This window comes from Rhinatrema bivittatum, chromosome 15, assembly GCF_901001135.1.
Source record: "Rhinatrema bivittatum chromosome 15, aRhiBiv1.1, whole genome shotgun sequence".
Lineage (NCBI taxonomy): Eukaryota > Metazoa > Chordata > Amphibia > Gymnophiona > Rhinatrematidae > Rhinatrema > Rhinatrema bivittatum.
This window is the reverse complement of record NC_042629.1, coordinates 25,057,885-25,075,710: the sequence shown is the minus strand read 5'-3', so window position 1 is coordinate 25,075,710 and position 17,826 is coordinate 25,057,885. Positions and strand designations below refer to the sequence as shown.

The window sequence follows — 17,826 nt, the reverse complement described above, 5'->3', positions numbered from 1 at the left end:
TTGCAGTAGTGCCATGCCACTCAGAGCCTCCAGAATTACATTTTTTATTTTATTTTATTTATTTGTGTTTTTCTATACCGGCATTCACGGAAGTTCGTATCATGTCGTTTTACATAAAACAAGGGGTGAGCAATACATTATAACGTACATAGCTAAAACGTAAGAGTATACATTACAAAAGTATAACAAGTGCATAGAAGAAAAAGTTACAATAAAACAGGGGTTATTCTAACTGGGATTAGAGTTAGAGGAGAGATAAAAAGTTTAACAAGAAGTAAAACATTGTAGTGATTGGTTGGTATTGTCTGTTTCAGTTTAATAGAAGATGCTCAGTGTTGCTGCATTTGATGGAAGTCACCTTGTCTTTCCGGGACTCATCCTTGTGGCGGGTACTTTCGAATCTGGAAAGGGGGGGGCTCTTTTTTTGAAGTCCCCCTACTCAAATTGTCTTAACCATAGATACGTCCACCCTGGGGTGGGGAGCTTGTGTAGCTGGACTCAGCAACCAGAGTCTGCTCAGTAATGCTCTTGTCAAATTAACTTCCTGGAGCTTTGGGCTATCAGTTATGAAGCTATGGGCTTTCAGAGATTGGCTGTCCAACAAATTGTTCTGATCCAAACCAACAACCAGGTAGCATGTGGTATATGAACAAGCAGAGTGGCACGGGGACATACCTCCTGTCTCAGAAAGTGATCCAGATCTAGTTGTGCGCCCTGTCCCATGGTATGGTGCTCAGGGCTATGTACCTGGCCGAGACAGAGAACATGGTAGCAGACAGGCTGAGTCAAGCCTTGAGATCCCATGAGTGGAGTTAAACTTAAATCTGGACATAGATATTCCACCCCTGGGGGAGCCCAGATGTAGATCTGTTCACGTCCCCTTGCAACAGGAAGGTGCATCAGTTTTGTTCCCTATACAGGTCAGATGGCAAACCAGCCTCAGATGCCCTTGCTAGTCATTGGGGCAAGGGCCTTTTGTAGGCATATCCTCAGATTCCCTTAGTGGCAAAGACTCTCTTGAAGCTTTCCGAGAACAGGAGGACTATGATCCTCATAGCCCCTCATTGACTGAGACAGGTCTGGTTTCCACTCTACAGAAGTTGTACATCCGGAAACAGACCAGTCTGGGGACTTCTTCACATCTCATAACACAAGATCAAGGCAGGTTGCAGGATCCCAGCCTCCAGGCCCTGTTGCTCACAGCCTGCATGTGGAGAAGTTAATCCTGCAGCTGCTTATCTTTCAGAGGATGTATCTCAAGTCGTGGTGGCTTCGAGAAAGCCTTCCACTAGGAAGTCCTATGGACTGAAGTGGAGGAGGTTTTCCGTGTGGTGTGAGCAGAAGGCCATAGATCTGTTTTCCTGCCCCCCACAAAAACTGCTTGATTACCTTCTACACCTATCGGAAGCTGGCTTAAAAACCAACTCAGAGTTCATCTCAGTGCAGTTGGTACATATCACCAAAGAGTAGATGGAATGCCCATCGCTGTACAACCTACAGTTATATGCTTCATGCGGGCCCTGCTTCAATTGAAGCCTCCTCTAAGACTTCCCGCTGCATCCTGGGACCTCAATGTGTGTTAGCTCAGCTGATGAAAGCTCCTTTTGAGCCGCTGCACACCTTTGACCTGAAGTATCTGACCTGGAAGGTCATATTTTTGGTGGCGGTCACCTCAGCACGCAAGGTCAGCAAACTCCCAGGCCTTAGTGATTTATCCACCTTACCCTAAATTTTATCATGACTGGGTGTTCTTGCACATGCACCCTAAGTTCCTGCCTAAGATGATGATGGGACATTCATCTTAACCAGTCCATCCTCCTACCAACATTCTTTTCCAGGCTCCATTCGCACCAAGGCGAATGAGCACCGCACAGTTTGGACTACAAGCGAGCCTTGGCCTTCTGTTTGGAGCGGACGGAAGCCAATAGACCTTCCACCCAACATTTTATTTATTTTGATTGGCAACGGCAGCGTCCAACCTATTCCTAACAGACCCAATCAATTTGGCTAGTAGATTGCATCTCCTCCTGTTATGCCGAGGCGGAACTGCATCTTGGGGGTAATGTCAAGGCTCACTTTGTCAGATCCATGGAAGCATCTGTGGCTCATTTGCAAGCACTTCTCATGGAGATCTGCAAAGCTGTAACGTGGAGTTCTCTCCTCGCATTCAAATCTCACTATTATCTGGATAGGGATGGTAGAAGTGACAGGAGGTTCATCCAGTCTGTCCTTCGGGACCTGTTTAAGGTGTGGAACCCAACTCTCCCCGCCTAGGACCTGTTTGGGTTCAGGCTGTCTTCCCCCATCTTGTTACCAACAGCACTGTTGTGCCTGTTGGCACTTGGTTAGGTGTCTGTTGGTCCCCTTTTGTATTGGGAAGCCTCCTGTTAGGGAATCGCCCATGTGTGAGGGCTACCAACTCTTGTCCTCTGAGAAAGTAGAGTTGCTTACTTGTAACAGGTGTTCTCAGAGGACAGCAGGATGTTGGTCCTCACGCAACCCACCCGCCACCCAGCGGAGTTGGGTTTCTCCTATTTTTTGTTTTAATTATAATTCTATGTTACAAGATTAGAGAAGGACCCCGTGTGGACATGTGGTATAGGGCATGCTGGGTATGTTCAGTGTCCCTAGTTCAAAGCTCTAGAAACTTTGACACAGGTTTTCTACATCAGGGCTCCATCTGATATCACATCACCCAAGTGTGGGGACGACTCCTGTCCTTGGAGAACGCCTGTTACAGGTAAGCAACTCTGCTGTTGTGGATTGTCAGACAAGATAGAAACATGACAGCAGAAAAAGACCATATGGTCTGTTTAATAAATCACATGTGATGGATAACATAATTGGCTTCCTATCAGACTGACTTATTTTGTCCACTTAGAACAAGTCAGTGCAGATTACTGAATGTTAAGATCTGTGAGTTATTAGTCAAATTAGATTTTGTCAATGTGTGCATTATGTAAGTTATGGGTTTTTTTCCCCAGTTAAATGTTTTCTGTTTCCTTTTAATGAGTTCAGTTTAAGAAACTTACCTGTTTAAAACTTTTGTATCCCTCTTGCACCAATTACTGTATCTTTTAGGCAAATGAACAGTGAGGAGTGAGAAATGTACCCTTTTAATTCCCTTTTTAGTTTCTAACCAGTTTTCACTGGGCATAATAAACTGTAAATAAAGGGAAAGAGGACTGAGGTTTAAAAAAAAAAGTAGTAACACTTAAGAATAAATAGATTCTGACCTCAGTATGCTAAGGCAGGCAAACATTTGGATAAATTAAGGAAATATTTAAGCTATGAAATCACCTTCCATCAGATTTGAACCCAGTATTACACCTGCTGTGTCATGAATATTTTGGGTTTTTTTCCATAAATAATGACAGAATGGCTATATTGAGTGATTGAGATCATTAAATGTAGCAAATGAGTTAATACTTCCATGATCAATACAGCTCAATTAATTATAATTGTGTTTGGGGGTTTTTTTCAGGTGCCTTAGCTGGACCAGTAATTGTTGATCCTCATGTGACTGCTGTATGGGGAAAGAATGTCTCTCTGAAATGTGTAATTGACATGAACGAAACAATAACGCAGATCTCGTGGGAAAAGGTTGTCGGTAAATTCACTCAGACTGTTGCTGTTCATCACCCTCACTACGGAGTGTCTGTTCAAGGAAGATACCAAGGGAGAACCACATTTAAAAACTATTCCTTCACAGATGCAACAATTGTCATAAATAATATTGACTTCTCTGATTCAGGGGACTACATATGCAAAGCAGTCACATTCCCGCTAGGAAATGCTCAGGCTTCAACAAGTGTAATTGTATTGGGTATGTATGTTTTATTCTAATTTGCTTCCATAGCAGTTGAAACCGTTTTCATATCAAAATTCTCATTAAATATGTAGTAACAAGCCGTTAAGCCCGTTAAAACGGGCTACATCCCTCTGTCTCTCACCTCCCCCTCTTTCTCTCTCCCCTCACTCTTCACCACCCCCTCCCTCACCCACTCCTCCCCACCCTCCCTCTCCTATCACTCAGTCCCTCCCTCCCACTAAGTCTCACTCACTCCCTCCCCCCTCTCTCCCTCCCTCTCACTCAGTCCCACTCACTCTCACTCAGTCCCCACTCCCTCCCTCCTCTCCCTCAGTCCCACTCCCTCCCTCCCTCTCTCTCCCCCTCAGTCCCACTCCCTCCCTCAGTCCCTCCCCCTCACTCAATCCCTCCCTCCCACTCAGTCACTCCCTCCCCCCTCCCTCTCACTCACTCAGTCCCACTCACTCTCCCTCAGTCCCTCTCTCTCCCAGTCCCACTCCCTCCCTCAGTCCCCCCTCTCCCTCTCACTCAGTCCCACTCCCTCCCTCAGTCCCCCCTCTCCCTCTCACTCAGTCCCACTCCCTCCCTCAGTCCCCCCTCTCCCTCTCACTCAGTCCCTCCCCCTCACTCAATCCCTCCCTCCCACTCAATCCCTCCCTCTCACTCTCTCTCTCCGTCCCTCCCTCCCACTCAGTCCGTCCCTCCCTCTCTCTCTCTTCTCCCTCCCTCGCTACCGCCGTCGCCGCTACCGCCGTCGCTGCCGGTACCGCTGCCGGTACCGCCGCCGCCGCCCGCTGCTGCCACTGGACGCCGCCATTGTTTTTTCTTTCTGAAGCTGCCTCAGAGCGACGTGCTCGCCCGCACATGCGCGGTAGAGCTGGTCTCTACTGCGCATTTGCGGGCCGTCGGTCACAGGCCATTTATAAGGTAGATTGACACATTGAGTTCTGCCTACAAATTGTACTCTGGTTTTGAAAATCGGATTCTGATTTACTCCAAGCACTCACATTCTACATTCTGTGAATTTGCTTTGTCACCCTTTAGATTGTTTTCACTGTACAAATAGCTTTGCTCCTGAAAGAAGAGCTGTGGTCATTTCAAGCTTAGAATGTCAAAGATGATCTGTTTGTACAGTGCTGGAGCAGAGTTAAGATATGTTTACAGGATTGGCTGCCTTGCTTGTGTTGCTAACAAACGTTTTCATTTGCGGGTCATCTGAGTACCAGCCTAATTTGAAGCTCTGTATTAATTTCTCAGATTCCAAGTGGCCCTCGCAGGAAAGCTTCCTTTTCTTCTACCAAACAGCCTGTGCTGAATGGCTCCCGAGTGCTCTGTAGCACACAGCTATTTAGTGCAAGCAGAGCAGAGCCACATGGCCAAGCTGCATTTTCTGGCCATTTAGATGAGCTCATAATATTATGTCTGGCTCTGAAGTTTGGGGCTTCCCAGTTAATTTGTGTGTGGGATTTTAGCAGACAGGGGTGGCTTTTTAATACAGTAATTGCAGACTTGGTGATGACAAGCATATGGGGGTGTTTGTGTGATCTGGAGGAATGTTCCTTGACTCAATTCAACTGACATTGCGTAAGAAATGGTCTCTGTGAATGTGTTCATACAGCAGAGTTTGTAATGCCATCTCTACATACTTCTTGAGCTGAAAATTTTGAAGCTACTCAGTTGACCTATTGTAAACCAAGTCTGCTTTCCAATCTCGATTTTCCAAAGATATATGGTGTCTGCTTCTTGAGTCTTCTGGCAGTTGGTGGGCATTGCCAGGAGTTATGGCAACTCATGATTAGTGCTGCAGCAAGCTCTTCTGACAACCCCTCTCGCGCTTGTGCAACTTCCTGGAACTGCCAGGAGATGAAAAGTGATGGCACACTGCTATAAATGTCTCTCCTTCAAAGAGCTTTCTAGAGCATTATCTAATAATACAATGTACACTTTCTAGAGGGTTTATATGGGAGTAAAGTCAGTAATAAAAAAAAATGTTCTCTTCTCATAGGAGCTTAGCTCTGTTTTGCATAAAATTTTGAAAAGATTGTTTGCATGATTCTGTTATTGCCTGGAACAGTTCACATGATTGAGTTGATAGTGGTTCTTGAAATTGGAAATACTACCCAAAATTCATTTTGGTGCAATGGCTTATGTAGGTAATTGGCATCACATATTATAGCCTGTTTCCACTGAACCAGAGGGAATGTTTTTTTTAATTTTATTTTTACATGCATTTCAACTGATCACAAAGATTTCTTGTACAGTAAACATGAAATGTGCAGGCAATATAATACAATAAAAAAAACAAAAAGGAAGGAAAAGGAAAAAAATCTATACATTCCTCATCTAGAAAGGAAAAGGGGGGGAGATCAAAGAAAGCACGATGAAAAATATTAATAGGAAATGAGGAGAAAAAACACCAGCTTATACTTTTAGCCGATCCTGAGTGATTTTAGGTGTACAAGTCTAGAAATGTCCGAAGTTGTGACGGTTCGAAAAAAACATAACTGGTGTTAAGGTATCTAATACAGAGATACAACAAAATTAATTGAGGCGCCCTTGATAATACCTCAGAGCACCTGGAAAAGAATCTTTTCCTATGGAGTTGTTACTCTAGTAATGGCATGATAAATCCATGATTTCTGTCTGTAAAATAACACCCTATTATGAAAGAAAAATCTAAGGACTCTATTTCGGTCTGACGACAAAGCAAAAGATACCAATAAGGTTCCTCTATTGGAAACCTCTATCTTGTGTGATGATTCAAGTATTTCAGTATGATTTAGAGAGGAGTCTTTTGGGAAGCTTCCAACAGGTCTTCTGGCTTAGGTAAAAAATAAGCCTTTATTATTACTGATATTGCTGCGGCTGGAATTTTAAGAACATGAGAAATATAACTCTTGAACAAATCAGAAGGAGAAATCCATTTTATAACAGGAAAATTTTAAATCCTCAAGTTATGACTCCACAAATAATTTTCAATGTTTTCCAATTTCTTACAAGAAATCTGATCTAGTTGAACAAGAGCATGTTGGACTTTTCTCAGCTGAAACAAGCAGAGTATCCAGCATCGGCTTGTTTCAGTTGAGAAAGTGGACAGCAAGGAACAGAATTATCTAATCTGGTGAGGCATCTTGGCCTATTATGTGAACTTCTGTTGAGTAGTATTTATATACCTTTCTCTTTCTGGATTATTGTGTGTATGTGTATATGTATTTTTTTTTCTCCAAAATAGTTTATCTTAATTTTTAAGATGATTCTATGGAAACTTCCTGCAACTGTGAATGATACACGAATGGACTCTGTCAGAAACACAGGGACTGGCAGAGAGTTATTCTCATTTTCAGACTAATCACAATTATTGAATGTATCTTACTAAATAGTGAAAACATTTGCCACATAGAGATGAATGAACACAACTGAAATATTTTAATACCCCTGACAATAATTCAGTACTTTCCATCAGCAGAGACCTTCAAATTTACATCATCTTATGTCAGCAGATGGAGTCAGTGAGCCACCTTTACACATTTAAAAAAAAATAAAAAAATAAAAATATATATTTTTTTTTTTAAATGTGTAAAGGTGGCTCACTGACACATTTAAAAAACAAATTAAAAAAAAAAAAAAATATATATATATATATATTTTTATTTTTTTTTAATAAATGTCTAAAGGTGGCTCACTGACTCCATCTGCTGACATAAGATGATGTGAATTTGAAGGTCTCTGCTGATGGAAAGTACTGAATTATTGTCAGGGGTATTAAAATATTCCAGTTGTGTTCGTTCATCTCTATGTGGCAAATGTTTTCACTATTTAGTAAGATACATTCAATAATTGTGATTAGTCTGAAAATGAGAATAACTCTCTGCCAGTCCCTGTGTTTCTGATAGAATCCATTTGTGTAGCAGAACACATTTTAGCACTCATTAGAGAGTGAACAGCTCATTGCCAAACTAAATGTAAGACAGCAACTGATGTCTCTGGGTTAGAGAAATATACTAGGACAGGGCTTCCCAAACTTTTAACCAGTATGACCCCATTTTAGCTCTTAAAAATTTGCATGAGCCTCCGAGAACAACCAAAAGAAATTAGTAAGGGTGGAGCCCCCTTCCATCAATCACTCCACTGTCATCCTCCCCATATTCTAGCTGATTCTCTCTGTCTTCACTCTCTCCAGAGGACCTCCTCTCTCAGCTTCTGCCCCTCCTGCATCTGATGCCTTCTTATATCACTCATACCCTCTCCAGCCCTTTTTGCACTCCCCCAGTTGATCCTCTCACCCCAATTGATATTCATACCCTCCCTCATACCCTATTCCCTTCTCCACATCACCCCATCAGTTGATCCCCACTTACCCCCAGCTTTTTACATCCCTCACTTGATCTTCTGTCATTCTCCCTCTCACTCTCCACAGCTAATCCCCCTCCATCTGATCCACCCTCAACCCCCCCCCCCCCCCTTCATTTGATCCTTCCCTTCAAACACCCCTCCTCCAAAAAATCCTCTGGCCAGGATCAGCAGCAACATTTTCCTTTGGACCCTGGGCCAAAGCTGGATGAAAACTGGTGGGAAGAAGGGGGCTGGTTGATGACATGGGCAACATTTTTCTCTTGGGTAGATTCTGTGAGGAGGGAGAAGCAGTGGCAATCTCCACCAGCCCCTATATAGTCAGCCCCTACCCTACTCTTTCCTTTGCTCATGGCTGGTCCCAATCCCGATGGTGATTTGCAAGAGGCAGCAGCAGCATTAGTAATGAAAGTCAGCTTGGAACCTGTAAGCTAGTGCAAGCTCAAGGCCTTACAGCGGTCCAGAAACTCATGCAAGAGCAGTGACACTGAAGGTCCTACGAGTGCAATCTGGCTACTATTCTCTTGCTGAATTCCACTACTAATGCTGCTGCTGGCACTGGAAAGCACTACCATTTAAAGCCAGCTGAAGGTTTTGTGACCCTATTTGAAGTCCTAGTACACAATATGGGAAGCCCTGCACTAGGACAGTTCCATATCCCAAGCACTAGAGAATTATGAAGGGACTGCATGGTCCCTGTTGCTTTTCACTGTCCTCTCTCCCCAGCTTATATCAATCTGTTCATCACATACACGTTCTGCATGGCTAAGCATATATTTGGGTAGTTGCAAATGTAGATGTCAAGTTCTGTAGAAGAATTTTTTTTTCTGTGGATTTTTTAAACTTCTCTCTGGAATTCTTTATTCCATTTGCTAATAGCTACACATAACACTAGTTCTTACCTATCATTTATTGGACTTTAAACTTCTAATGTAGCTTTTTGAGTACCTGTACTTCTGGGTAGGTGCAGCATATTATGGGCTTACTATGATTATAATAAAATCACATTTCACATTGGTCTCCTGGGTTTTTAAGTAAAGATTTCTCCCTCTCCTTTGAGTGATTTATATAGTAAGAATTAACCTGTATAAAGCTGGCCTTCACATTAACAATAATTTTTCCAATAGAGAATTGGCAGTTCTCTGTCAACAAGCACGATAGAAGTAGCTAGGAAACGTGAGTGACATTGTCCAGCACCGAACAGATCCATCTCTCAGTATTTTTATTTTTTTTTAATACTGAGATGTGCAGGAGTTATTGCATACATTGTGCCTCGTGAGCCCCTCAGGGTCCAGCGGACAAGGTGGCTGAACTCCACAGGTCAGTAGGAGGTAGAAGCCAATCCTCTTTCCCGAGTGGAGCTTCTTCAGGTGTTGAATCAAGCAGAAGCTCCTTGTCTAAGGTTCCTCTGCCCACAATGCCAGGTTCCAGATCCACTGTGACTCTGGGATTGACAAAGACGAAGAAAAATGTATGCAATTTCCCAAGCTTCATCCCCCCTTGAGAGGCACCCCAAAGGAAAAGTGCCATTTGCCACTAATGCTTTTCAGACACCAGCAGCAATCAACGTCTATATTCCCGGCACCATCAACATATCCAGCACCCTGAACACACATGACTTTGGGCATCTCCATCAGGAGGAGGATTTTCATCTGATACTCCCCTGGAGTTAGGAAGGACCAGGAGGGGATACTTTCTAGGTTCTGTCTTCCATCTTGGCACCGAAGACACTTTTATCCCTGCCAGAACTTAGGATCCAGAAGTTTTAACTGGGAAGCAGTCATCTACCTTGTGCCTGGAAACCCCAGTTCCTATCTGTTCAGTAGAACTTCTAGTCTCCCTGTGGGCCTTGCAGAAGAAAGCTGCATGAAGTCCGATGCAGGCGTCTCAGGAGGATGTTACTGTTCTGGTCTATGAGGAAGATGCATCTTCTCTGGCCCAGAAGGTTCAGCAGTACATGAACCAGATATCTAAACTAGTGAAGAATTTCTTCATCTTTCTGATGGTCAATGACAAGGAGGGTGCCCTTCAGTCCTTCCTTCAAAAGTGTCAGATTTACTCCTACAAGGGGAAATCCCACACTTCCACACCATGGGACATCCTTGGGAGGATTTGTTGCTGACTTCACCTCCAGCCTGCAGGTGGTGTGGTGAGCTGCTTGGATTATCTGTCCAGTCCTCAGAGCTGCATGGCCTCCCCACCTCCATCCTAGTGGCCATCTTGTTTCCTGCCTAGATTTGTATTTATGCTCTGGCTTTTCCTCAGTCAATTGCCTGAGCTTGGTCCTATTTCTTGGTCCTCATACTCCTAGCTCTGTCATTATCACCTTAATCCAGAAGATTTCTTTGTCTCTAATTTCCGCATTTATCCTTCTTACATGTCCATTTTAATGCTCCTTGTTTGTATTGGGGACCAACCCTGCTTCTTATGACTTGCTGGCTACCAATACCTGAGGGCTTAACCTAAGGGGAAGCTTGTTGGCATAGGCAGAAGAGCTGCTACCGTCAGCTGCCTGGATCTGCCTCTCCAGATGTTAGGCCACTTGTTCCTGGGGCAACCGACAGACAATTGACATCAATCCTATCAGTAACCACAGTGGCAGAAGTCAGCCTATCCTACTTGGACAAGCTGTCCTCCTCCATGGAGGAGTCCAACCACCATTTAGAGGTTGAAACATGGAGCATGGCCAACCTGGACTTTCCCTGGTATTTTTCCCTTTTGAGATGATAGAGGCCATTGCTCTTATCTCTGCCCTCTTAATCGGTGTCTTGGGCTAGTTTCCCCTGGCCTATGACTCAGAGGAGGGGTTTACAGGAATCCCATTTGACCCCTTATCCTGACTTACTGGAGCATTTGTCTACATTGGAAGATCTCACCTACTCCAAATTGTCTGATAAGTTGGGCAAAGCCATTGGAGCTGTCTGGAAGGATAAGGACCCAATGGTCCAAGGTTTTTGGCCCTATTTGAATCCTGGAGATTCCATCTGAACCAGCAACCACCCCAATGCACCAAATCCTGCAGGGTCTACAGAGAAGAATGTGGGATAATCTATCATCATGTTCTCCAGTTTGCAGAAAGTTAGACCTTTAAATATAGAGTGCATCCAGCTCCTGGGTTCAGTGTGGTTTAATTGCCTCATCAATCCATGGTAGTGGAGTTAGTCCTGAAGCAGGCTAAGAAAACCCATATTTTCTCCCCTGGGTAAAAACCTTAGGCTATTGGATCTTTTGGGGGGAAAAGGTCTTCCAAAGTTCCATGCTCATTGCAGCCCATCAACTTTATATGCTCCAGTACTTACATAACTGTATTGAGAAGCTAAAACCCTCAATGAAAGAGGAGCAAGAAGTTATTGTCATGCTCTCTTGGACATAAAATGGTGTTCTTATTCTTCTGTTTGGTAAACTTAGCCTTCAATATTTAGCCAGATCATCGGCACCAGCCATTGGAACCAGCAAGATGGCCTGGCTCAGAACTAGCAATCTGCGGGAGGATGTTCACAAGTTGGCCCAATGTCTCCTGCTCAGAGGCAAGGTCAGAGACATTCATCCAGATTAAAGATCATTTTACGGCTATATAGTCGCTGGAATCGCTGAGCAGCTGTCTGGTTTGAGATACAAGTACATCTCTTATAGGTTGTCCTCTTTCAGAGATGCCCCTTCCGACCTTTACAACATTATCAAGCCCCACCCGCTCCACTGCAACTGCTTCCAGCACAAGGATGCCTGTGCAAAACGTATCACCTGAAGATGCTGTAACAGGCTCAGCCAAAAAACAGGGCTGAATTTTTAATGGACATTAACCATTGCACCATGACTATTTAGGTGGGGGGAAGGATTTGGCTGTTCCAAGAGGAATTGAATAAAGTTACCGCGGTCCTCAAAATTGTGGAATCTGGTTACCGCTTGCATTTTTGCCGTTCTCCAGAACCTTCTCAGTGTTCAGCCTTCAATGTGGATCTCTCACATGGCTTAGCTTTATCTTGAAGTGGAATTGCTTCTAAGTCAACGGGCAATAGAGCCTGTTCCATCTGAGGAATGTGGTAAGGGGGTTCTATTCCCACTATTTCTTTATACCCAAGTCATCAGGGAATCTGAGGCCTAGCCTGGATTTACGAAAGCCGAACAGGAATCTGCTACAGGAGAAGTTCACACCATTGTTCCCTTCAGTTAGGGGACTAGATATATGGATTTGAAGGATGTCTGCTCACATTCCTAACCACTCCTCACTGGAAATTACTCAGGTCCATAGTGGACAGGACACACTTCCAATACAAGTTCCTTCCATTTGGTCTCTTGGCACCCCAAGAGTCTTCACAACATGCTTGGTGGTGGTGGTACATCTGCATCTTCCCATACCTGGATGTCTGTTTAGTGACAGGGCCATTACAGAAGGGAATTCTAGATTGCATGAAAAAGATGATTTAGCTGTTCCAGTCCCTGGGCATCATAGTCAATTATGCCAATTTTTTAAAATTTATATTTTATTAAGATTTTAAACAAAATTACTTGCAAAAAATCAAGGATAGCTTTTGTAATAGGAAACAATATAATAATATCCATTTACTTCCACAATTTCCACAAAACAAAAAAAAACTATTAGTCCCCATTATGGGAGGATAATTCAAACATAAAATACTAGGAAACCTGTAATATTAATTTACAGAAAAAAAAGGAGAAAATACACTTTTTCACAGACTATTATCTCAACCCTGCTCTTTATCTACCGGAAAGGATTCTATGTGGGAAGGGTCCTGGAATATAAATTTATTCTTTTGGAGGACAACCGAACATTTGCGAGGAAATTTTAAAAAGAATGTTGCTCCGAGAGATAAAACTTTTGGCTTCAAAACCAAAAATTGTTTCACCCTTAATTGTCGCACGTGACACGTCAGGGAATATCTGGATGTTTTGTCCACAAAAGAGGTAATCTTTATTTAAGAATTGCCCTTTGCGGAATATCACCAATTGATGATTCCAGAAATGAAGTCAAATTAGGGGAATGTTGGACAAGATCCCCATACCCTCCTCTCCCACTTGGGTCCTTAAACTGGTTTTAGGAATATAATATATTTTTGATATACTTGCATCATCAACTGTTGAAATAGACAAAATCTCTACAAGATATTTTTTAAGTAATTCTATAGCAGATAGTAATCTGGATTCTGAAAAATTTAAGAATCTCAAATTTCTGGTTTGATTTTGGTTATCCAGATTCTCTATCTGCCTATGAATCACTAAGCCATCCTTTATAAAAGAATTATTAACATCTTGTAATACATTTCACTTGAGCTATAATTGTTTTACCATGCTCTTCTAATTGAGTCAATCTAGCATTATGCATTTCAATCACATTTTTTATTTCAGCAGTTGTTTTACTATTTTGAGCAATAGAGCTAGACGAAGTTTTCTGCAAGCTAATAAGTACCCTCCATACATCTCCCAAAGTTATATTATGGGGGTCTATAGGCTCTGTGACCAACTCCTGAGGTCCAGAACCCTCCTTGTCCCATTCTTCCTCTATATTCACAACTATTGTGGGAAGTACAGAGTTCTCTAATTCTCTGGATCTCAAAAGCAAACTCTGGGCTGTAGGGCTGGGCATTTCCATCTGGGGTTGAGATTGCTGCTGTGGCCCTGGACTGGGGATCCAGATGAGAGAGATATTTCAGGAATAATCCCTCGAACAGAATGACTTACCCCTCTTGCGACGTGGGAGTCCATAGGTCCCCTCAACACAGGTGCAGCCGGGGATGATGTCCAAAACTTAACTTTCCTTTTCCTACCCAATAGGAAAGACAAAGGAATAGGAAAAATCCTTGATAAGGGGCGCGCGGCTTTGGCCTCACGCCAGCGGCTGCGTGCCACACTTTCCTCGGATTTAAACCCGAGGTAGTCCATCCCCTTTTGATGACATCACGGGGTGGGGCTTCATATTAGTCTGGCGATGTTCCTCTGCTCCGGCATCGCACAGGGCAGGAGCCCCAGACTTAGTCCTCAGCCAATTCCTCTCCTTCGAGAGGTCTCACCTTCAGGCTCCTCCCCAATTATGCCAATTTGAGTAGTGTTCCTATCCAAAGGATAAAGTTCATTGGAGTTTGGATAGATTCGCTGGAGGAGAGAATGATCCTTCTACTGGAAAGGGCTCTCTTTCTCCAAGCTTTGATTCGGGACCTGCTGCAATGTAATCTAACCCTGGCTTAAATAAATATTTAGATTTATATTCTGCCTTTTTGCCCTTCAAAACAGATTACATTCAGGTATTTCCCTGTTCCCATATGGCTCACAATCTAAGATTTGTACCTGAGGCAATGAAAGGCAAAGTGACGTGCCCAAGGTCATAAGGAACAGCAGGTGGGATTTGAACCCTGGCTTTCCCGATTCGCAGCCTGCTTCCTAATCACAAGGCCAGTGATTCTCAACCGGTGTGTCGCCAAGCACTGGCAGGTGTGTTGCATGCTATCTGCAGCCGGTGGGGCGAAGGCTGGAGCCCAGGCCGCTGGAGACTAGGCCGGTGGGGGCTGAAGATTGGAGCACTGTCGCTGCTGGAGACCAGGCTGACGGGGGCCACTGTGTATTTGAAACGGGGAGGGTGCTTGTGTGTGTGTGTGGTATGTATGTGAGGGAGAAGGGTGCTTCAGTCTGCATGTGAGAGAACATGTGTGTGTGATTGAAAGCCTGTGTGTGAGAGAGAATGTGTGATTGAAAGCCTGTGTGTAAGTGAGAGAGAGAATGTGTGATTGAGAGAATGTGTGTGAGTATGTGTGAGTATGTGAGAGAGAGACAAAGACTGGTTGTGGTCCTAAAGAAGAGGACCATGAGGACAGCTTCAGCAGCTACTGCTGCTTCTGGTGAGGCCTGCCAGGGAAAGGAGGAGGGTAAGTAAAGGTGGCTTTTTAAGTTCATTTTTCTTGATTGACTGTCATTTTAATTATTGGGTATTATGTGATGTGTCTGCTGTTTGAAATATTTTATTGGTGTTTAAAAAATTATTAAAAGTTTTTAAGAGCTTTTAATTGTTAGATATTGTTCTGTTCATCAGATGTTTTGAAACATTTATTCATATATATATTTTACAGTTATTTCTGTGTGGGAATCTATAACAGCTTGGCTTTTTCTGTTTTCCTAATGAGGTGTATTGGTGTTTAGGGCCTGGTTTAATATTTGTAGTGTTCCATTGGAGTGCGTGCCTTAATGCAGGTGTAACTTTGTGTGGATTCGTTTGTGTGCATTATTGCAGATCCTGGTACTATGTTAGGTGCTATATTTCTGTTTCCATTTCTCCAGGCTTGCACTGCATGCAGAGTGGCTTTTTTGGGTTTCCATTCCAGTTTCTGTCTCCATATTTGTAATTTGTGGTCTTTCTGTACTTGGTGAAGGTCTATTTTGTGTGTGTGATGGAGGTGAGGTATTTAACTAGCATGTACCTCACCTTATTTGTTGTCTTTTCTCAATAGGCGTGTTGGTAGTGAACTGCTGACTTTTTATAAGTAGGGTTATTGCACCTGGTAGTAGAGGGAGTTTGTTGCTGTTATTGAGAACACCAGAATATATTTTTTGTATGATGAGTTGTATGGGGAAAGTTCTAGTTCTGCTTCATACCCATTGCTGAGGGGTAGGGGTGGGGTTCCTGTGGATGTAAAGTGTACATTTACATTTAGCCTTGTGACTGTCATGTGTTCAGTGTGTCACGCATGTGAGAGGTATTTATCAGGTGTGTCCCGACCAGAAAAAAAGATTGAGAAGCACTGTACTAGGCTACTCCTTGATGGTTCTCAGCTGCCTGTCAGTGGCAATACATGTAGGTCCCCTGATCTATCTCAACATGGAATCCTTTCAGAGGGGCCTTCGTTCGCATTGGAACCAGTTGCCTCAACACTTGTCTCAGTCTGTGACAGTCATTGGGAAATTGAAAGCATCTCTTCAATGGTCACTCAATCCTGCTGTTCTGGAAGTAAGATCTTCCTTGTGAACATTGTTACATCAAGTGACCTTGCTCACCAAGGGGTGGGGGAATACAGGTCTCTCCTGAACTCAAAGAACCTGGATCGCAGTGGAGTGTCATCTCCAAGTAAATCTTCTAGAGCTGTGCGCCATCCGGCATGCACTAAGGGCTAGATTTTAAATTAAAAAAAATACGCACGCACGTCCATGTGTGCGCGCTATTTTATAACATGTACGCACATGTTATCAAATCGGGCGGCGCGCACAAGACAGGGGGTGTCTATTTTGGCAACATTCACGTGGCAATACATCAGGACCTTCCCCAGTTCTCTCCCAGTCCACTCCAATTTAGGAGCGGACTGGGAGGGAGCTTTCCTACCCTAACCTCCCTTCCCCTTCCCCTCTCTTCCCCACCCTCTAAAAACCCATTAAAAAAAATTTTTTTTTATCTTTTATTTTGCAAGTTACTTCAAGGCCCGACCTGAAGTAACTTGTGTGTGCCGGCATCCGGGACAGTGAGGAATGGCGCTGTCCCGGCCCGCCCCACTCCAACCCCCCCCCCCCCCCCCCCCCCCCCCCCCCCCGAACCAGACCGCCCCTTCACAGAAGCCTGGCTCTTGTGTGCATAACTTCAAAAATGCGTGCAGCGCGCACAAGGTCCAGCCACATGCATAACCCCCGTTTTTTACGCACGGGGAGAATTTAAAATCCGGCCTTTAGTGTCATTTCTTCAAGAGATAAGAATTCTGATCCAAACTGACATACAAGTGACAAATTGAAATATTCATGCAGACAGAAAATCTTCCAATATTTCTTATAGATTGAAACTATTTTTGTTGACAAATTAGACTTTCTCATAATGTAACTATCAGGGGAATTATTTACTTCTTTATGAAGTAACAAAGAACCATCTGAATATAAAGCTCATTTATATGCACAGTGGATAACTGAAACTAAATAAACCTAGAAGAAAACACTGTGCTTTTATAAATTCCTGTGTCACAGTCTGAAGTTTGGTAAAGTGGGTAGAAATCCTTTTAAATAGATAATGTAATCATTGAGAGTGGTAAATTATTACATAAGCGCAGGGGATGAAAATTAGAATAATATGAAAATTTCTTTTTAAAGCAAAGGTAGCTAAAGACAGAATAAATCAAGTTGCTCGTTCCAATTCAGTCAGTGCCCTATCTTGAAACATTGAAGTATATAAGGATGTAACATCCAAAGGCACTAAGATCCTATTGGATACATCCTCTTGAACTACTGTCAACAAATATATTAATATATAACATGAAGCACTAGGATCTTCATGAAAACACGAGTATATATTGGTTCACATCTTGTGGAAATGGTAATTACAGACTGCATGCAGCTGAGATTTTTCATCCATGCTTAATTATCTGAATTGGAACATAGAAATTGGTTTGTAAAAGAAAAGTAATTAAATCTGTAAAACAAAGCAAACTTGAAACTTGCAAAGCCATACAGCCATGTTACTGTAAATTTCCCTCTTTTATTCCATTAACTTTTTCTTTACTTTCTCCAATGTCTTGGCATTTATTTGTCCTGTTGTATCAAATAAGATTTTGTTTTCTTGCTTTTCACTTTTCTCTCTTGCTTCAGAGAAAAAGGAGAATAATGCAGACTTTGCATTTAAATGATTGGATAAGCCCTACATTTAACTTGCAAAGATTTGAGCTGAAGTGAGCGCTATATGTAGTTTT

At 43.0% G+C, this 17,826-nt stretch overlaps 1 protein-coding gene across 3 annotated transcripts in view; it reads left to right on the top strand.

Annotated features, from left to right (window-relative positions):
* The window catches only part of NECTIN3 (nectin cell adhesion molecule 3), a 274,465-nt gene that overhangs the window by 169,320 nt on the left and 87,319 nt on the right, over positions 1-17,826 (top strand). For all 3 annotated transcript variants that reach the window (XM_029578109.1, XM_029578108.1, XM_029578107.1), the window contains exon 2: positions 3,485-3,826. In XM_029578109.1, coding sequence (XP_029433969.1) covers positions 3,485-3,826 — 342 coding nt within the window. The remainder of the gene's footprint in view (positions 1-3,484; positions 3,827-17,826) is intronic.